The sequence below is a fragment of the Hippocampus bargibanti genome, linkage group LG18 (assembly GCF_051943395.1).
Source record: "Hippocampus bargibanti isolate YZ-2025 linkage group LG18, ASM5194339v1, whole genome shotgun sequence".
Classification (NCBI taxonomy): domain Eukaryota; kingdom Metazoa; phylum Chordata; class Actinopteri; order Syngnathiformes; family Syngnathidae; genus Hippocampus; species Hippocampus bargibanti.
The window spans coordinates 12,166,031-12,187,149 of NC_142751.1; the positions used below are offsets into that span (position 1 = coordinate 12,166,031).

General features: G+C 39.5%; 1 protein-coding gene across 2 annotated transcripts in view; it reads right to left on the reverse strand.

Annotated features, from left to right (window-relative positions):
* Positions 1-276: 276 nt before the first annotated feature.
* Positions 277-21,119, reverse strand: part of LOC148884674 (nipped-B-like protein B) — a 29,814-nt gene continuing 8,971 nt past the window's right edge. The window contains exons 11-47 of one of the 2 annotated variants that reach the window (XM_089020358.1): positions 20,738-20,869; positions 19,515-19,640; positions 19,364-19,426; positions 18,840-18,929; positions 18,210-18,319; positions 18,051-18,137; positions 16,413-16,644; positions 16,167-16,318; positions 15,993-16,073; positions 15,208-15,308; positions 15,007-15,133; positions 14,842-14,924; positions 14,582-14,714; positions 14,306-14,449; positions 12,903-12,989; positions 12,609-12,808; positions 12,426-12,528; positions 11,506-11,604; positions 11,272-11,418; positions 10,958-11,092; positions 10,781-10,879; positions 10,647-10,700; positions 10,452-10,560; positions 9,274-9,410; positions 9,052-9,192; positions 8,886-8,979; positions 7,687-7,841; positions 7,447-7,537; positions 7,196-7,369; positions 6,447-6,637; positions 5,839-5,946; positions 5,480-5,680; positions 4,245-4,391; positions 3,499-3,866; positions 2,233-2,407; positions 1,932-2,120; positions 277-961 (exon numbers count right to left, since the gene is read on the reverse strand). In XM_089020358.1, the coding sequence (XP_088876484.1) occupies positions 605-961; positions 1,932-2,120; positions 2,233-2,407; positions 3,499-3,866; positions 4,245-4,391; positions 5,480-5,680; positions 5,839-5,946; positions 6,447-6,637; positions 7,196-7,369; positions 7,447-7,537; positions 7,687-7,841; positions 8,886-8,979; positions 9,052-9,192; positions 9,274-9,410; positions 10,452-10,560; positions 10,647-10,700; positions 10,781-10,879; positions 10,958-11,092; positions 11,272-11,418; positions 11,506-11,604; positions 12,426-12,528; positions 12,609-12,808; positions 12,903-12,989; positions 14,306-14,449; positions 14,582-14,714; positions 14,842-14,924; positions 15,007-15,133; positions 15,208-15,308; positions 15,993-16,073; positions 16,167-16,318; positions 16,413-16,644; positions 18,051-18,137; positions 18,210-18,319; positions 18,840-18,929; positions 19,364-19,426; positions 19,515-19,640; positions 20,738-20,869 (5,222 nt within the window). In that variant the 3' untranslated portion in view covers positions 277-604. Of the gene's footprint in view, positions 965-1,931; positions 2,121-2,232; positions 2,408-3,498; positions 3,867-4,244; positions 4,392-5,479; positions 5,681-5,838; positions 5,947-6,446; positions 6,638-7,195; positions 7,370-7,446; positions 7,538-7,686; positions 7,842-8,885; positions 8,980-9,051; positions 9,193-9,273; positions 9,411-10,451; positions 10,561-10,646; positions 10,701-10,780; positions 10,880-10,957; positions 11,093-11,271; positions 11,419-11,505; positions 11,605-12,425; positions 12,529-12,608; positions 12,809-12,902; positions 12,990-14,305; positions 14,450-14,581; positions 14,715-14,841; positions 14,925-15,006; positions 15,134-15,207; positions 15,309-15,992; positions 16,074-16,166; positions 16,319-16,412; positions 16,645-18,050; positions 18,138-18,209; positions 18,320-18,839; positions 18,930-19,363; positions 19,427-19,514; positions 19,641-20,737; positions 20,870-21,119 lie in introns of both variants that reach the window. The other variant, XM_089020357.1, reaches the window with a different exon arrangement.

The following is a 21,119-nucleotide window of genomic DNA, read 5'->3' on the forward strand; positions in this document are numbered from 1 at the left end:
GGTCGAGAGGGCCAAATAACCAAACGCGATTGGAAAAGGAGGAGCTATAATCACGTAATATAATTACAGGACGAATACTGTATTTTGATTTAAATTTTTATGTAAGAAACTGTTTTTAATACATGATCATCTGTAGGATAGTGAGCTATGAGGTGCAAAATCGGCTCTTATTTGAGGTGTTCATTGAGGACAATGCTGAATAATGTGAAAATAGTGTGTTCTATATTCGCCATCTTTCATTTTAAACAAGCTGAATAAATCCGCTTCAATGCTACATTAAGTCCAAAAACCACTTTATTAAGAACGTCAATACACTAATTTCCAACATTTACTTTCTTTTTTTCTTTTTTTTCCTTCCTTTTTTTTACAGAATTATTTTCAGATATAAACATTTTTTTTAGTTCAATTATAATACAGTCAGCGGGAGTAAAAATGAATCGGGTTGCTGCACAACAGCGAAGGAGCTCCCACCCAATGTTTTTTTCGAAACATTTCCTTCTGGTCTTATTATCTTCAACTTGGTCTATTAGGTCCTTAAATAGAAAGAGCTTTGAATGGTTCTCTGTAACATACTGGGTTCCATGTGGGTTTTCCAGAGTGTTGCCTAATGCTTCGTCCCGTCCTTGGCGGCGTATAGCGCTCGTAACGTCTGTGCCACTTTGTTTGTCAGCTTGTGTCCACTCGTTAAGGAGATTTTCTTATAAATAATATCCGACTCCTTGATGTTGTCCAACCAAGGCACCTTTTTGCGACCGTCCCGTTTCTTGGCTACGGCCCAGGGTCCAGAGTAAGACCCGGACATCCAGTGAACGCTGTAGCCGCTTTTCGTCTTCTGTACCACCCTGGCGATCTGCGGCCTGTCTTTGTATTTGGGACAGCAGATGGCGACCACGTCCGTCACGTCCACGCTCTCGTTCTTGTGGCCGGAATCCTCCGCCGAGTCATCGCCTCGTCGGGACTTCTGCTGTGGGGAAAAAAAGGAAGCTGTTGACTGCGGTTTGGCTTTTTGTAGGCAATGAAGTGATTGTGTATATTTTCAATATACAGTGATAACTCGGTTTACGAACCCCTTGGCTTACGAACTTCGGTTTACGAACGTTACATTTATGAAAATTTTACCTTGGCATACGAACTATTTTTCGGGATACACACGGAGCTGCCACAATGAGTGATGCGTCGTTCGCGAACGAGCCCGTTCTAACAACAAAATGGCAGCTGACTGTTTTTGTCCTCTATTCCCCGCCCCAAGTTTTCGGTTCAAGCTACGTGATTGGTCAAGAACGCAGCAGTGAGGGGGAGGGGGTTAAACATTAAAGAGAGGCAGACGACTGAGAGAGTTTCAAATTTGAGTGTAGGCTGCAAGGTTAAAATATCCCATCAATCAGGCTCCACAAACAACCCACACAAGCCATCTGTACACTTGATACGAAAAGCTATCAACCCAGCTAAACAGAACACAATTGATGAGGAACTAGATAAAATTATCGCACCTACAAGGGATCATTCCTCAAGATGGTGAAAGAAGAAGGCTACGTTCCTCATCAAGTGTTTAATGCTGATGAAACTGGCCACTCCATTCCATCAAGCCATCAACGACCATCACAAAGGTAAATAAAACGACTTTATTATATTGTACAGTTTATTTCTTTAATTACAATACAATAGCACATATATTATACATTAAAAAAAACATAAAATAAGGTACATTTTGTATAGTTTTAAGGCTTATTTAGCAGAAAAGTATGTTTTATGGGGACCTGGGAACGGATTATAATCATTTTAATGGTTTCCTATGAGCAATTAATGTTTGCGATACACACTTTTCGCTTTACACACACTTTCTGGGAATCAATTAAGTTCATAAGCTGAGGTATCACTGTATCAGTATATAAGGCATCTGGTAATACAGGATATAAAATATATTTCCTTACCGGTGGGGGGTCTTCATCCTCACTCTCCTCATCCTCGGACTCGATTGCCGCCGTGTGATTGTTGTGATTGTGGTTTCGGATTTTGGTGCCCTGAAGCAGTGAGGTAATTGCTTTGTTTCTGGCGTTGGCGCTGGCCTCGCCCTCTTCTTCGTCTTCCTCGCGGTCCAGGTGCTCCATAAGTACTTTGAACTGTGATGAGAATGCGGTGAGATAAATTATTTTGGGATTAGCCTCTGGAATAATCTGTCAATGTAGATTTAATGACAAAGGAGAGAATGAATTCTCGTCAAGAAATTCTTACGTGTAAGTATTGTTTGACGATAGCCTTTCTGGTCTCGTGACTGATGTCTGAGCTGGAAAGACCGACTTTCAGAAAGTCGAGAGTTTGGCGGGGGTTGAAGTGCACCTTGGATTTCCTGTTCACCGTCTTGTCGTACACCTTGGCCGATTCCGTTGGTGAGTATTTCTGTATTTTGCTGACAGATTTTAAAAAAAGAAAATTTTCAGCTTTTCATAAACAAAACATTAAGTGGTTGACAAATAACTATTTTTTGAATTAAATTAATATAAAAAAATAATTGTCATCATGTTTTTAGTGATTTGAGTTGATTTTTTGTAACTTTTTTAGTTATAATACTACTACTACTACTACTACTACTAATAATAATAATAATAATAATAATAATAATAATAATAATAATAATAATAATGCATTTCATTTATAAGTGCCTTTCAAAACTCTCAAGGTCACTTTACAGTCACAGGATAAAGTTTTTCTGTGGGTGAGCAGCGGTAGCCACACGCGCCAGTGTTCACCCAAGCCGGAAGTCACTCAAATAGATAACATTTTTAGTTATTTTTATAACAATAATAATAATAATAATAATACATTTAATATATAAGCACCTTTCAAAACTCTCAAGGTCACTTTACAGTCACAGGATAAATTTTTCGGTGGGTGAGCAGCGGCAGCCACACGCGCCAGTGTTCACTCAACCCGGAAGTAACTCAAATAGATAGAAAGCTAACTGGCTAGCCAATAGATAACTCATAGATAGTAATCTAGATAGTTGAATAACTCAAATAGGTAGAAAGTTAGTTAGCTAGCTAATAGATAGCTAGCTAGATAGCTAATAGATAACTCAGATAGTTAGCTGGATAGTTGAATAACTCAAATAGGTAAAAATAATACAGAATAATACATTTTATTTATAAGAACCGTTCAAAACTCTCAAGGTCACTTTACAGTCACAGGATAAAGTCGCTAATAGATAGCTACCTAGCCAGCTAGATAGCTAGACAGCTAAACGATGGCTAGCGAGCCAGCTAGACAGCTATTAGATAGCTAATAGATAGCAAATAGATAGTTAGGTAGCTAATTTGCTAGCTAGCTAGACTGTCATAAGTCTTCTGTCATAACGGAAATTCCTTTTTTTTTTTGATTTTGCTAAAATAATCAATTTTGGGGTGTAAAATCTAAATCTGGATTTGTATTTTTTTTAATTTAATTTATTTAAATCAAACCATTACAAACCTGCCTACCACAGTTATTACAATACTGGCCTACCTGTCTGAGAAGCCGTACAGATTCTTGAGGTGTTGTTTGAGCATGAGCAGCAATAAAATTCCCTGCGAAGCCAAGGAAAAGTCCAGCAAAGGCTTTGGGTCCTCGGGGAGCCGGGCCAACACCACATCTTCGTCATCCATGTCAGAATCAGATTGCCCGTGCACTTTTTCCTCCTCTCCGCTGCTGCTGCTGCTGCTGCTGCTGCTACTGCTACTACTGGTGCTACTGGTGCTACTGGATTGGCTGTTGCTTCCTTCACTGTCGTCAGAGCTGTCACGGATCTTCCGAGGTTTTGTCTTCTTCTTCTTCTTCTTTTTCTTCTTCTTTTTGATCTTCTTCGGTCGTGGAATCGGTCCTTTTCTTAATGACTATATAGAAGGATCAAAATAGGGATTAATCGGTTTACCTACAAAACGTTAAGGTGATTTCTGCACAGCTATATTGTAAAAATATCCTGTTTTCATCTCATAATATGTGGCTGTTAGATTGAATGTACAGTAAAGTCTCGTTATATCGATATTCAAGGGAGTCCGAAAAAATATCGATATAACCGGGACTATCGATATATCCGACCCTGTTTGCATGTAATTTTGTCCGTGCGTGCATAGAAATAGTATCGATATAACCAGGACTATCGATATATCCGATATCGATATAACGAGACTTTACTGTATTTTATTTATTGATTTATTTTTGATGAATTACAGTCAGAGGCTATGCACTGAACTGGACAAACGTCTTCTGACCTCTTTAAAAGACTGCAGCAAGTTGCTCCCAGAGACTGACAGAGTGATGTCCACGTGGTGCATGATGAAAAGAGGCTCATCTTGCGTCTGGTATGGGAAGCAGGCCAAGTTGTCCGCCACAAACAGAAGCAAGTTCACCTCGGTTTTCTGAGGCCAAAGAAAACATCCATTCATTGCACTGGAAAATTATTTGATTAATTAGGAGTGTTTTTTTTTTTGGGGTGGGGGTTAGCCGATGCTGGAAAAACAATCCATGTGCTGCTTTTGGGGGTTAACTTGAACATTTTACATCAGGGGTGTCAAAGTCATTTTTTGCCGCGGGCCACATTGTAGTTATGGTTTCCTCTCGAGGGCCGTTATGAATTTGGGGAAGCTATTAGAATGTCTAAATCCTTTCAAATATTACATATAGAGCACACAGCAAATTAATGAATAACTCGTTTTCAAATCTGAAGTCAAGAATAATGACTTTTATTGTGGTTGACATCCAAAAAATATGAAATTTTGGCTCAGATTTCAGCAATCATCATGGAATTTAACAAGTTTGATTTGCTTTCGCAGGCCGAAAAAAAATGATGTGGCGGGCCGGATTTGGCCCGCGTGCCTTGACTTTGACACCAGTGTTTTACATGTTCTTATTTTCATTGGCCAAAATATGCAGACTGAATGTGGGATTTTGTTTATATGTTCAATGAAAAAAGTTAATTTAGTTTCAAAGCAGCACTTTGTATTCAGCTGATAGAGAATAAAAAGAATAGAAGTTATCATAATTAAAAGCTTCATACTTAGAAGGCCCACAATGGAAGCACAGAAAAATCTGGGGTCAATCTGAGGTAAACAGACAGCCTTTTCAACTGTCATCTTGATGTAGGAAAGAAATCTGGCCTTGGACTAATTTACGACTTGGTAAACTCCTTCACAGGAAGAGGTCATTGGGCTGGTTACAAATCTATCAGTTCATGGAAAGGACAACCAATTAAAATGTCTATGTTCTGTTGTTTTATAGTTGTAGGTGCTTGGGACGTCCAGGGATGTGGTATTCAAATCAAGAAAACTATGTTTTATGAATGCATCACTTAAATTAGCATATACTCTCAATAAATAGCTTTGCAGAGGGCTGCAGAAGTTCGACGCTGGTCATGAATAGCTACCTCCCCTGCCGGCAGTAAAAGACAATCTTCCTGTGTTCCACACGTATCATAAAAAAAAAAACATGATTCCTCTATACTACTTACAGAGCTGTCGTCAAACATATTGAGCAGAGAAATAAGGAAAGCTCGTCGATGTTGCCGGTTCCCCCGGACTAAAGTGTAGAGATGAGAACACATGGCCACGTCGGTGTCGTGTTGACGGAATCCTCGGAGAATGATGACTGCGGATCCGGCGATGGCCCGTTGGATCTGATAGGACAATTTTAGCCCAGCTACGGCTTTCATCTGTCGATTTAAACAATCACCGTTAGTGAAGGAACACACGCTTTGTATATTTGCCTTACAGTTAAGAGTTTATGAGCTGGAATATTGACTCGGGCATCATTGCCAGTGGCGTGACTAACCAACTCCAATTGCTTAAAAACTACATGGAGCCAACTCACGTGAATGAAGCCTGAATATTTCTTGTCAATATCCACAAGTTGTTGATCGGCCTTGTTCTTCATGGTTGGCTCAGGGTCGGTTCCCATGGCGATCAGGTAGGGCACACACTAAATAATAATCATAAAAATAAATGTCATTTATAAGTGCCTTTCAAAAAACTCAAGGTCACTTGACAGTCACAGGATACATTTTTCTGCGGGTGAGCAGCGGCAGCCACATGCACTAGCATTCACTCAACCCGGAAGTAACTCAAATAGGTAAAAAGCTAGCTAGCTAGTTAATAGATAGCTATTGAGATAGCTAAATAGCTAATAGCTAGCTAGCTATATAGCTAAATAGCTAATAGATCGCTGGCTAGATACCTAGCTTGATAGCCAGCTATCATAATGTGAATTTCAGACGTCTGAAAATGTATCCCGACTGAATTAAGTCAAGTCGATAAGCTAGCTAGATAGCTATATAGAAATAAAAAAATACATAAATACAAATAAAAATTGTTTAGTAAGAATGTCAAAGCGCATGGTGATTTCTTTTCACGTCAATAGGGTCAAAATAGAAAATCATAGCCGCATTCATAATAGGGATAATAATACCAATAAGGGAGTACCTGCACAGGGTGGATTAGCCCCTGACTGAGTGTCAGCGTGATGACGCTCAAAGCAAAGTGGCGCACGGGAGACTGCGTGTGCAGGAAGGAATCCAGCACGTGTTTCAGGTAGATCTGAATAATGGAGCTGCTCATACCCGATGAGATATCCCCCATCTCTTTAAGATCCTCCTGTTTAGCCTTTTCCTTCCCTGAGTCAAACATCAAACAAATAAAAACGTGATCATATTTAAAAGTTTCATGCTTAGAAGGCCCACAATGGAAGCACAGAAAATCTGGGGTGAATCTGGAGTGAACAGACACAGCCTGTTAAACTGTCATCTTCATGTAGAAGAGCTGGCGTTGGACTAATTCACGACTTGGTAAACTCCTTCACGGGAAGAGGTCTTAAACCAGGTTACAAATCAATCAGTTCATGGAAAGGACAACCAATTAAAATGTCTATGTTCTGTTGTTTTATAGTTGTTGGTGGTTGGGATGTCCAGGAGTGTGGTATTCAAATGGAGAAGACTATGTTTTACTAATGTATCACTTCAATTTGCATATACTTTCAATAAATAGCTTGGCAGAGGGCTTCAGAAGTTGGGCGTCGGTCATGAATGGCTACGTCCCCTGCCGGCAGTAAAAGACTATCTTCCCGTATTCGAGCCTTTGTTCACAGTGTCTGACCAAACATCTCTGATAGACGTCAACATGATGAGACAACGGAACGGAAAGCAGTACATCGGCGATGGGTGGATTGAACTCACAGTCACGGTCGGCTTCCTGCATTCGCGAGTCCTCCTCTTGCAGATACGTTTGCATGTTTTTAAGCACTTGGATCTTTAGACCGACCAGACTGTGTTCATCGGACAGGGTGGCGTTGTAGAGAATCTTCACATCCTGCACGAACATCAACTCAGGATGCATGATAAACTGAAAGCCTACAAACGATAGAAATTATGTGAATACGCAGGGAAAAACAAATAGACAGGAATGTGTTAAACTGTGCTGATGATACCTAAACCAATCAAAGCCTTGATTTGGACCTCTTCATCTTTGTGAGCAGTAAAATACAAAAGAAGCTCCAAGACTTTGTCCTTAATGATGAGCTAGAACACACAATAGTTGTTGTAAAAATGTTACTCATCATTATATGTGCACCACTGGGTATCTAATGAGTAAATAACGATAAAAAAAACTCTTGTGTTGGCCCAAAAACAAACCCTGAAAAATTCATGTGGTGAAGAATGAATCCTACCTTGCTGGCACCCTTGAACTCTTCTTGGTCAAAATCAAAATGGCGACACAAAGCACCAACTGTGAACAGCGAACGCAGCAGCGTGGGCTTGTTTGTCACCAAGGAGGGACTGTTGGGATCCTCCTGGTGCTGGGTTTTGAGTTTGGCCAAAGCACCTACAATACCAAGATGGGAAAAACAACAAGTATATTTAATAACAAAGCAAGATCTTAAAAAAAAAACAAAGCAGCCATGACACCTGAATGAGCGCAGTTGCCACATTTTGATTTACTTTAAAGGACAACCGACACCATTTTTTGTTTCCTAACTGACATCAGAAATACATTTTATAGCATCTAAAATACCCAAAGCACGTAGGCTGATATTTTTAGTCAAATGCAAAACACCAATAAAAATGACTTAAAGTGTCCCAAAACTACTTCAAAATGACGAGTTTCAGAAGGTCCTGCCCTCTTTTTCGTGACATCACGCCAGGACGTCTTCGCCTTGCTCTAGAATCAAAACAATGGCTTCAGATTCGGAGAAGATGCTTTCTTGTTACTCATCCAGTTATGAATATGATTCAAATAGTTCTAAAGAGGAAAGCATAAATGTTTGCAATCGATTAAAGAATTTATTCCGTGTCATTTTGAGGCGTCTGGACTCCAATGTAGCGTCCCAGAAAATGCACAAGATGGCGCCCAAATTCCGTTGGAAATGGGCTAATTTGTCTGTTGGGAATTTGTGTCAACTAGTAGTCTTGGTGCAACACACAACGTTCACCATCGAGTTGTTTATGTGTTAGAGGCACAAAATGGCGACCTCCTGTGGCCACCTCCATTTCCACAGGCTGATAAATTCCTTATATGGCGCTTGGACGCCCTCTTCTGGCCTTCTGGCGGCTTTTGGGTGCAACACGAGGTGCCCAGACCAAACAAGTACAGCAAAATACATTGACGTGATGGAAGGACCGCTACAATGCGTCTTTTTTACGGTCAGGGGCGGTCCTTTAGTGACGTCACGTACGGACTCGTTACCAACTCAAAAACAAGACTTCCTGAATATTCAGCGCAAGTCTTAAAACGTAAAATATAGCTATATGCGGTGGAGTCTTTGTAAAATACGCTCAGTAGAAGTCATTTGAAGCCATTTTACAAATTATGGACACAACTTGTCCGGAGACGTCGGTTGTCCTTTAAAGCTACAGGTCATCGTCTTACCATAGAAACGATTGAAAGAAGCCCAAACAAACTTGTAGTTGTGCGTGACCTTGTTTACCACGGCGCCGAGACAGCTTACGCAGTGCTGCACAACCTTAGAAGCAAACCACAATTGACTAACGACCAGCTTTTTCCCCAGACCGAGAATGCCACGCATGAGACAAACCATCATTCCATGTTTGATGATGAGCTTCATGAGGTCTTCTTCTATGGTGTTGAGAAAATTCTCGCTAGGATTCTCCATCAGAGGTACCACAAGTTCCAGGATCTTGGCCACGTTGCAAATCACGATGAGATCATTCTGATTCTGAAACAGTAGGGAGCCATTTGTTATTCTTTCCACTAGAGGGCGCCGTGTTACAATAAATAAGCAGTGATATGTCCTCACGTTACACTTGGCGGTCAAGTGAGGCTGCATGGTCATGGCGTGTTTCACCATCAGTTGCGGCCGAATCTTGCTGAACAGGTACAGCGTGGTGACGCAAGCTACTAGGCGACCGGAGTTGATGCCTTTGTCCTCGCAGTCTAAAGCACGGGCGCAAAGTACAGATATGGTGAAGACAAGGCTCACGAGTGCTAACTAAATAAAAATCAATGCTGCGATTGCGAAAACAAAACCCTTTAAGTATTTTTGAAAACAACTGGTGCAGCAACACGTAGACAGACAAAATACAGGACTCAAAGCCATATTCTTTACAATGAGAATAGCGACTAATATTACTTCAGCTTACTGAGTCCCTTAGTAATAATAATAATAATAATAATAATAATAATAATAATAATAATAATAATAATAATAATAATAATCAATTTCATTTCTAAGTGCCTTTCAAAACTCTCAAGGTCACTTTACAGTCACAGGATAAGTTTTTCTGTGGGTGAGCAATGGCAGTCACACGTGCGAGCGTTCACTCAACCCGAAAATAATGGCACAGCTTTCAAAATAAAAGCCTGTCCTGATTCCGTTCCAGAAAGAAAAGAAATGAATGAAAAAATGAGTTTTCCAAATATAATCTATAAATATAGAATGGTTTTCCAAATATAAGGCACACCACATTATAAGGCGCCTTATACACCAGAAAATATAGTACATTTACCATATTTTCTAGTGTATAAGGCGCCAGTATCGGAATATAAGGCGTACCTCCAACGAATGGTGTATTTTCAAACTTTTTCCATATACAGGTAACATCCGACGTACGACCGGCTCGACTTACGACCACCCGTACTTACGACCACAACCTCCAGACCCTATTTTATTTTATTTTTTTTATTCTACGCCTGGCACCGCAACACGCTAGCAGGCCGGCAACGCGTATAACAATTTTGGCCAGCCAGCATCTCATTCTCGCACAGCAATGTGATGGCACCAGATGGGGGGAGTTTGCGATTCAGCCTCCGAGTCTCTAGTCAACATTTTGAATGGATTTCGATTTACGATCATTTTGACTTACGACCCACTACATGGCGAACGCACGCAATTATACAAATTAGTTTTTATGGTTAACGTGAAATTGGCTGGGGACTCCTAATTTTTTGAAGCAAACACAAAACGTTTCTGTTCACCTGCAATGGATTCCTCATATTTCACCATGTGCTCCACCAGATTGTCCACCAGTTGACTGCAAGCCTTCTTGGCCGGTTTGTACGTAGCAGCTTCTTCTGATTTAAGGAGCTAAAAGAAAAGGACAATCGATTTAAAAAAGAAGTAACCATAAATCATAGATATAAATAATACTCATATTCAATTTAAAAGATTACATTTTGGAGGAGCTGCTCAAACCAATCGTAGCCGGAATCTTTACACGCAAGCACCTGGGATGAAAAGAAAGTATAAGATTATCCATATACTGTACATACAGAATCGTACCTCCTCAGGTAAATCAAGTACACACCACATCTGTGATGTTTAGGATTTTTCTGATCATGGCATCTTTGTCGTGACTGGGTGTCGGTGTGAACCAAATTTTCTGGAAGGTCTCATTCACCAGTTTCTGCAGGATCAAATAAACACATGGAAATGGATTAAAAAAAAATAAAGTTCCTGGAGGAACATTTGAACCAAAACAAACCTTAATGCCTTCCTCATCATTGACTCTTCGAATCATCTTGACACACATTTCGGTGATCTTGTGGAAGTCGGGCAACTCTAGACAAATATCCCTTAAGATCTTGATGACTCTTTTCCTCACGCTGATACCCGTGTCCTTTTGGGGAACACATAGGTTGTATTTGTGGATTTGTTAAAAACAAGTGGTGAGCTAAATATGCATCAGATAAAAACAGAGCTAATTTTATGTATGATCCCGGAATGATATCCTCTCTAAACAGAAATTAAAAAAAGACAACAACAACAACAACAACAACAAAAAATGACACAAATTACCAATATTCTCTCGATGAGCATGTCGTAGTACTGCTCGATGAGCTCAGGTCGACTGAGCACAAAGCGTCCGACGAGCTCCACGGCGGCCTCACGGACACTGGTGGAGTTGTCCATAAGGCGGCCGTGAACACCACGCTGCATGTCGGACTGAAGTGACAAGTAAATGGAAACCATTTGTCAGTTCACATGTCAGATGTGATGAATATGCAAAACAAGATTATGGGAATGTCTTACCCTTGCTAGAATGCTCGGGTCCACAGCTACAACCTCGGAGAGACATTTCATGGCTTTTGTTCTGACTGCAATGGCGCTCTCACCAAGTACTCTCAGGATCTACATGACAGAAACAGTTAGCGACAAGCTAACATAATTTTGGCTACAGTGGACAACACAAAACGGCAATTGGACCGAATTTTAATATTTTCTTGAAAATAATAACAATACATTTCATTTCTAAGCGCCTGTTAAAACTCTCAAGGTGACTTTACAGTCACTGGATCAGTTTTTCGGTGGGCGAGCAGCGACACGTGCCAGTGTTTACTCAACCCGGAAGTAACTCGAATAGATAGAAAGCGAGCTAGCTAATAGATAGTACATAGATAGTTGGCGAGATAGCTAGCGAGCGAGCTAGATAGCTATATAGCTAATAGCTAGCTAGCTACATAGCTAGCTACATACCTATACAGGGTATAGTGTAGCTAATAGCTAGGTGGCTACCTAGCTATTAGCTACATCGATGGACCACTCCTGTATGACTGAGAGCTTACACAGACAGACCTAGCTAGCTAGTCTGAAAAGTCAGGCCAATAATAATAATAATAATAATAATAATAATAATAATACATTTCATTTGTAAGCGCCTTTCAAAACTCTCAAGGTCACTTTACAGTCACTGGATCAGTTTTTCGGTGGGTGAGCAGCGGCAGCCACACGCGCCATCGTTCACTCAACCCGGAATAACACAAATAAATAAAATGCTAGTTAGCTAGCAATTGTAAATGTTAAACTGGATCAATATTTACAATGGCAAATTCTTATTTGAGGCGAATGCTAAGTAAGTAGCTCTTAACAGATGTGTTTACAATGAAATATGATACTTTTTTTTTGTTAATAATACTACTCATGCGAATAATTCTTCTCTTATCTTATTTTACCTGTGATAAATAAATATCAAAACTCTGTGAGAAGGGCCTCATAGAGGCTAAGTATCGGACAATCAGACAGGAGTCCTTGTAGTCGATCGCGTCAGAGCTGATCCTGAAATAAATAGGAGAATGTTTTAAGATAGGAATACTGTTTAGGATGGCTACCACAAAAAATATAGTTTTTTTTTTTACCTGGTGTAGGAATTACGGATAACCTTGCGCAAAAACTTTTTCCGGGATTCGGCTCTCTGTACAATTTCCTCAGTGGAATCAACGTTGATGGCAGCATATGAAGCTTTCGGGTCATCGTCGTCATCGTGTAACTTCATTGCTTTGTCCACTTCGCTCGTAATGTCCCGGTACCACTGTGCAATGTAGAAATTCTTGGCAAACTGTGTGTGAAGCACATTGGCAGTGATGAGTGTTTGGTTAATTGAGTTGAAGTTGAATGGGGATGGGGGCGGGGGAGAAATTACACATGCTCACAGCGAGAGCGGGATCAATTTCACTGCTTTCCTCGATGTAGCACAATAAGGCCCTCTGGAGTTGCTGCGTCTCATCATTTCCGGGACACTACAAAGATGAGAATAAAATGAAAGTTTACCCAGTAATTATGATAACATTTAAATGCTTAGGAATACTATGTAACTCATTCACTGCCAGACAATGTTCACTGCCATTCAATGCCAAAAAATGTGTTCACTCCAGTGCCAGGGTTTTTGTCATTTTAATCAAATTCCAGGACCTACAGAATATTGAGTTTTAGCACTACATAAACATTCAATGCAGTGTAAGAAACCTTAGACTCTCTTCTTTCATTAGGAAAAAAAGAGTTAATTCCTAAGTTATATGGGTCTGGAGTTATCTGAGCTTGAAATGGGGGCGGCTGTGCAAAAAAACATTACCAGAGCTCTGACCAGCACTTTATTGGCACCCCCCCCACACAAGAAAAATCAAAACCCGAACAAATTCGGGAACAGCGCTCCATGTCATATTTTCAATTCTCGAATAAATTCGGGAACGGCAGTGAATGAGTTAATACCGGAATGATTAGTTTATTATTATTTTTTTCCTTTTTGCTTGCTTGTTTAGTTGCCGCTTACATGGAACATACTAAGACACTCGACCGTCTTTTTTAAAAATTAAAAAAACATTTTTTTTTCTGGGGGGCTGACTTTTTCCAATGTTAAATTCCCTTGCAGATATTGTCTGGACTGCATGGACTGCAAATAAATTGCGCTTGTGCATTTATAATTTTGATATCAAAAATTACTTAAGGATGCAGATTTCATAATTTTCAGCCCTAATAAATAAATACATAAATAATAGACACATAAAAATAAATAACAGACACATAGAAATAGGCAGCTATCTATTTGCTATGTATTGGCTATTGGCTGGCTATCTAGGTAGCTATCTATTAGCTGGCTGGCTGGCTAGCTATTAACTACAGTAAAGTCTCGTTATATCGATATCGGATATATCGATAGTCCCGGTTATATCGATACTATTTCTATGCACGCACGGAGAAAATTACATGCAAACAGGGTCGGATATATCGATAGTCCCGGTTATATCGATATTTTTTCGGACTCCCTTGAATATCGATATAACGAGACTTTACTGTATATGGTCATCTGGCTATCTAGCTATCTAGCTAGCTGTTGGCTATCTATTACCTTTCTATTTATATAAGTTACTTCCGGGTTGAGTGAATGCTGGCGCATGTGGCTGCCGCTGTTCACCCACAGAAAAACGTATGTTGTGACTGTAATGTGACCTTGAGTTTTGAAAGGCGCTTATAAATAAAATGAATTATTATTATTATTAAAAATAAATAAACAAAGAAACAATAAATAAATAAATATGCAGCTCCGTTTATTTAGTACCTCTTTTAGAATGCGCTCAATGGCTTTTTGGTCCATCTTGAAATTAACGGTATCTTTCCGCAGGCAAGAAGCGACGGTGCCAAGGTAATCCAGCGATGCCACCCGGAGCGCCATCTCCGTCTGCTTGTTGCTAAACTGGTGCACCTGGATGAGGTGAAAATGAAAAATACAGTCAAGCAATTTATTAAGTTTTTAATGTAGCACATTTTATACAACCGTGAGCAAAAATCCTAAAAAGACCTTCATAATACAAATAGCGGAGATGACAACGCTTACCAAGAGTCGACCGAGCAAACTGAGCAGCAGTTCAGCAGCGGGCCACTCAGGTTTGTTGACAGTGGAAAGAAGGTCATGGACAAAGTTCTCAAATAGAGGTCTATAGTCGTCCTCTCCCTGTTTACTGCCGCATCTGGTAGAAAAACATCCAGTGGTCAGGTAAAAATGTTAATGGAGTGTGTTGGAATTAGACACGGAGACTAATCAATGCTTAGCAAGGGTTGCTAACTTCTTTTTACACTTGTATGACATGGACTCACTTCTTGAGAAACACCGACAGGAAGTTCTGAGCAGTCCTCATGGCCGTCTCATAGGAATTGGTGATGAGAACATCTTTGTCCACCTGCGAGACACAAATACAGCGGGAAATATACAAAACGATTTGAGATCGTTTTATAACATTTCAGATGATTCTTCCTGCCGACCTTCCTATTGTGCTCATCTTCTCCATCCTTTGTCGACGGGAGCTGCACCACACACTGGATGAGCTGAAGAACCAAGGCAGTGACCATCTGGATATGCTTGCTATCTCCGTGATTGCTGCTGTTTAACCTGTAAGAAGCATTAAGAGTCATTTAGATGGAGCGCCGACGACTCCATCGAGTCTTCTTCATTCTGTGGTGCACCTGAAGTTCCTCAGGTTGCGTTTATTGGATGGCAGCCTGGCCATTGAGTTGAAGATCTCTTCAAGAATGAGCTGCCTGTGCTTCCTGTAGCGGGAGAACACCTGCACGCCAGCCAAAGTGATATAATAATAATAATAAAAATAATAGTTAAAAAAATACATATAATAAAAATAAGAGAAATAATAATAATAATAATAATAATAATACATACACTCTCAAGGATATATTACGTCTCACTTTTTAATGACTTGTATTTTAAAATAACTTGTGTCTGGAGTGCTCAAAAAATGTGAGAAATTAATTATGAAAGCATTTCACAGTAATAAAGACACGGTACGTTACAAGCATAAGAATTTTTCAAATGTTAACTCATTCACTGCCAGAAGATTTAGAAAAATGTGTCCAATCCAGTGCCAGGGTCATTTTCACTCAAATTGCAGGACCCATAGAATATTGAGTTTTAGGACTGCATAAACATTCAACGCGGCGTAAAAAAACCTTAGACTCTCTTCTTTAAGCAGAAAAAAAATAGTAAATTCCTAAATTATATGAGTCTGGAGTTATCTGAGCTTGAAATATACAAAAGGCAAATGCTGCCCCCTTGTGGAAGGGAAAAAACATTGCCAGAGGACTGACCAGCGCTTTATCGGCACCCCCCCAACAAATTCGGGAATGGCGCTCCACGTCATTCTTTTCAATTCCCAAATATTTTCGGGAATGGCATTGAATGAATTAAACCATTTTTTTAAGCTCCTCCCAAAACCCGCAACTAGACTAAGACTTACCGCAGTCACCAACGCGATGGCGCACAACTGCAGTTCATTGACGTTCTCCACAAAAAATGGCGTGATCCCGAGAGTGGACACCTAACATGGGAAAGGTGGGAATCAGATGACATTGAGAAGCTGACAATTTTGTAGTGCCAAAAAAAAAAAAAATGGATGGATGGAGAATCGCACCTGCAGGATGGTGTTGTCTGTAAGCAGCTGGATCTCCACCAGCTCGGAAAGACCGCTGATGATGTCACAGACTTTACCATAGAGCTGTAGCACTGTTTTTTGTTTATGGCTTGAGGTTTTGGCTCTCTTGCTTTTGGAATTATGCGCTGCGCCTTGGGGAAGGAAATGCACAATAAATCAGTTTAATTGCTTTGGTAAAAAACAGCCATGTGGCTGATCACGGTGTCGATGATGGATATCACTGACCTCCGTGGGAATCCACCCTGTAGGTGGGGTCGTACTGGGGGTACAAGGAGTTCTGCATGTGGAATTTAGTGTACTGTAAAACCCGCTCGATGACGTCTTCGATGAAAACCACTTTGGGCACGCGTGGCGAAGTCATGATGTTGAGCGCCGTCAGACAGGCATCGGCTGACTTTGTCACCCGCTCCAAGATGAGGTCACGCCAAAGCCGTTCCTCATCCATGGAGTCGTTACCCTTCAATACAAGTCGTTACAAAATACAGTAGTCATATTGTTAATGTGATTCATTCATCCATTTTCTTTTATTTAATAAGGTCACTCGAATTTATCTCTTTGGCAGGGCATACGGCGGATTGGTTGTTGGCCAACTGCAGGGCGCATTTAGACAAACCACCACCAGATCAATTCACACATTCACATCAATTTAGAATACTGAATTTACTTTACACGTATGTTTTTCAACAAAATGGCAGAATGTATTATTTAAAATAACTTTGTGATAATACTCACCATCGATATGAATGGTTTTCTGTTCCTCATAATTGGTAAAAATGCAGCCAAACTATCGGAATACAAGTCAAGTTGCCGGGTACGTACGCAAGGTTACTGCTAGCTAGCCGGCACACTGCTCATTAGCTTGCACGTTTGCTTTCTGCTGCCTGTCACATGAGTATATTGATGCTAACGTTAGCATAAGGCTTGTCATAGTGCCACTGACATTCGACTGTTTCATCGATGGTATTATAATAATAATAATACATTTCATTTATAAGCGCCTTTCAAAACTCTCAAGGACACTTTACAGTCACGTAATTTTTTTGTGTGCGAGTGAGCAGCGGCTGCCATTCGCGCCAGCGTTCACTCTACCCGGAAGTAACACAGCAGCAACGTTATATTAGCTATCTAACTACCTAGCTAGCTATCGATTAGTGATCTATTAGCTAGCTAGCTAACTTAATATAACCCCCCCTGGCTCCTCCCACTTAACACTTTTTTAGGGGGCGGGAGTAGCCAGGGGGGGTCTTTTTATAGAAAGTTAGCTAGCTAGCTAATAGATAACTAATCGCAAGCTAGATAGCTAATATATATCAAATACACAGAAATGATTTAAATAAGCACTTTTTTAGGAGGTGGGAGGAGCCAGGGGGGTCTTTTTATAGAAAGTTAGCTAGCGAGCTAGCTGATAGACAACTAATCGATAGCTATCAAGCTAGTTAGATAGCTAATATATAGCAAATACACAGAAATGATTTAAATCAGCACTTTTTTAGGGGGTATTGTTTCATTGCAAATTCGAATCTATCAAATTAGAACCTGTTCTCTCCACAAAGGCGAATTCTTCGGTCCATTCAACCTGATTTTTTTTTTTACTCGTCCGCTTATTCTGTTTCGACATCAACAGCACCTAAGTCAAGATCATCCAATCAAAATGGTGCTTTCCGCCAACCAGCGTCAGTATCATCCAATCAAAATTGCGCTGTCCGACAACACAAGCCGAGATAGGAAATGAACAGCGAGAATACATATTTCGTCTTATCTGGTCATTTTGGTCTGACAAAGCCGTAAATCAGCCGATCGGCGGAACATTTTCAGCCCTGCAGAGTTTATTAGACACAAATTAAAATCAGCCTGACAACTTACATGGTTCATCAATGTGGAGAGTTTCACACTGTCCTGAATGTTCTTCTCCAGGATGTTCATGAATTTCACCAATTTCTTAGATGAAAACTGCAAACAGGAATAAAATGTTGTCTTGAATGAATTGTTGTCTTCACACATTTCAAGACATATTCCACCTACCTTATAAAAGATGCCCATTTCTTTAATCTTGGCCGAATCGTTGCCGAGTTCACTCAGCTGATGCTTTCCGAGTAACAGCTCCTGCGGTATTTCGTCATCGCCGTCGTCATCTGGGAGTACAAAAATTAAAAATATATACAGTAAAGTCTCGTTATATCGATATCGGTTATATTGATAGTCCCGCTTATTACGATACTATTTCTCTGCACGCACGGAGAAAATTACATGCGCGCAGGGTCGGATATATCGATAGTCCCGGTTATATCGATATTTTTCGGACTCCCTAAAATATCGATATAACGAGACTTTACTGTACATCCAAGGTTTCAAATTGTCTAGCACTGCCACAAAATGGCGCCAAAGCACTACTTTTCTATTCGACATGACAGTCGTTTGTCCAAATGATGCTTAAGTAGCTCACTTTAACTTATTTGGTCACCCAGCGGTGGACAGATAATGATGACGACAACAATTTTGGCTCAAAAATGTTGTCAAACTAGGACTAAATACACTCTCAAAAGTGTAATTTATATTTTGAGATACATTTTTTTTGTAGTTTAAAGTATTAATACAGCATAATCATGTTTAGAGGAGTGTTTCACGGTCCACCATAAAACAGAGTTGGTTTACCTGCGGCAGGAAGGTCCACATCCTCCAGACTCTCCAAGATGTTGTCCACGCTAGCTGCGAATCTCTTGAAGGTGGACGTGTCCATTAAATCTGTGAGATAAATGTTCCAAAGCGGTCTCACAAGAATATTATTTGTAAATATACATTTTTCCCAGCATTCAAAAGCAATGGTAATCGAAGTTGCAAGTAGCAATGAATGGAAGTTTTCCTCTCAAACACAAACTACCAAATTTGGGTTTGGTCCATGAGACCTTTTTTTTGTGTTTTCTGGTATATAAGAAAAGTTTATTTAATTAAATCTCTATTGGTCAAACTAATGTTGTAGGTTATCTTCCCCACCCCCAGGAAATCTACTTCAACCAGGATTCGCACATTTTTTTTAGGAATTCTGAGTCCACCCAAAATAAGATTTGAAAACCATAAAAATACTTAAAATAATAGGAAGAAGAAGAAAGAACAATAATAATCATAATAATAACAAACAAAATCCAGTAAAGATTGTTAAAAAAAAAAAAAAGAAATACCCTCAGGTCGCATCTTTTCATACGCCTTTTTCTCTTTATGTTTTTTCTTCAATTTTCTGGCCACTGAATAAAACAAGAGCCACAAGAATACATTTAGCATAAACAATAAACCAAAATCAACAAAATATTTTAGCATTCACAAGTGACTCACCATCACTTAAATTTGGAGGTGGACCACTGATGCTTTCGTCTAAGTTCCAGTCCTGACGTTGACGTCCTTTTTTAAACTCGCACTTCCATGACTTGTCTTGACCTTTTCTTCGCCTTTTCTTCATCACTAAAACAGAGGGAAAAAATGTCTTTTATACAACAATAAGAAAATAATTACATGATATTGCAAATTGTGTTTTTTTTCCTTCATTTATTTTGCCATTCATTTGCAGTCTGGACACAAGAGTAAAAGGCTTCAACAAAGCTAAAAGGTAAGCAGAGCTGCAGTGAGTTTTAGTGAATGCGCAGGTTAACATTTTTACCTTCTGCGCTCCATGTTACTTTAAAATCTGTGAAATTATTTTAAACATAAATGGCTTTGAATCTTGCCTTTTTAACTCATTCGTCGCCATTCCCAAATTCGTTTTTTTCTTGCAGAGATGCAGATAAAGCACTAGTCAGACCTCTCGCAACATTTTTCCCTTCCACAAGGTCCATGTTAGCGCATTGTTACAGCTTCAGCTGTTGTTAAAGCGCTATATAAATCAATAAGCATTGTATTTTGTACATCCGCCCCCATTTCAAGCACAGATAACTCCACACCCATATAACTTAGGAATTAACTCTTTTTTTCTGACGAAAGAAAAGAGTGTGAGGTTTTTTATGGCTGAATTGAATGCTTATGCAGTCGTAAAACTCAATATTCAGTGGGTGCAGCGTTTTGAGTGAAAATGACAAAAACCCTGGCACCGGAGTGGACACTTTTGCACATGGTCTGGCAGTGAATGTGTTAAAAACGAGACCAACATAACTCTTTTTTTTTTTTCACCATCAATGTCAATGTTGTCTATAACTTGTACAATTCAAAAGAAAAAAATGTGAAAACTAAAATTAAAAAAGTGGGAATGTGTGTTTGCATAAGTGTACACACCCTCTTAGAACAGGCAATATGGCTGTGTTGTGATTTAACCCATACTAACATTCAAACCTTTGATACTATGTGAAGCACTATGAGCTATCTCTTTTTCATGCATGACAAATTCTAACTTTTTCAAATACTTAGTAAGGTGTGTTTTTGCAACGTCGATAAATTAAATAACAAAATTAAAATTCAATAAAAAAACAAAAAAGGACTTCACAAAAAAATACAAATTGGCCATCACACCCAGCAGTGTAAATATAGCGTAAAACTATATATGCAAATATGGCAAAGAAAAAGATTACCCTCATTATCAGAGTTGTCACTGTCGTCATCGTTATCATCGGTTCTCTGCTCCTCTTCATCATCAAAGTCAGCAATGTACTTGCTTGTTTTACTGATCATACTGTGCGTCCGCTTAGCACTAAATGATGAGTCTGTAAGGACAAAAAAAAGCTAATATGTTGCAACCCAACAAAAATAGCAGATTTTATCCCCCCAGAAAAAAAATTCCATAATAACAATCTAGTTTATTTCTTTAATTACAATACAATAGCACATTTATTAAACATAAAACAATGTATTTTTGTGTAGTCTTAAGGCTTATTTACCAGAAAATTATGTTTTATGGGGACCTGGGAACGGATTATTCTCATTTTAATGGCTTTTTATGGGAAATAAATGTTT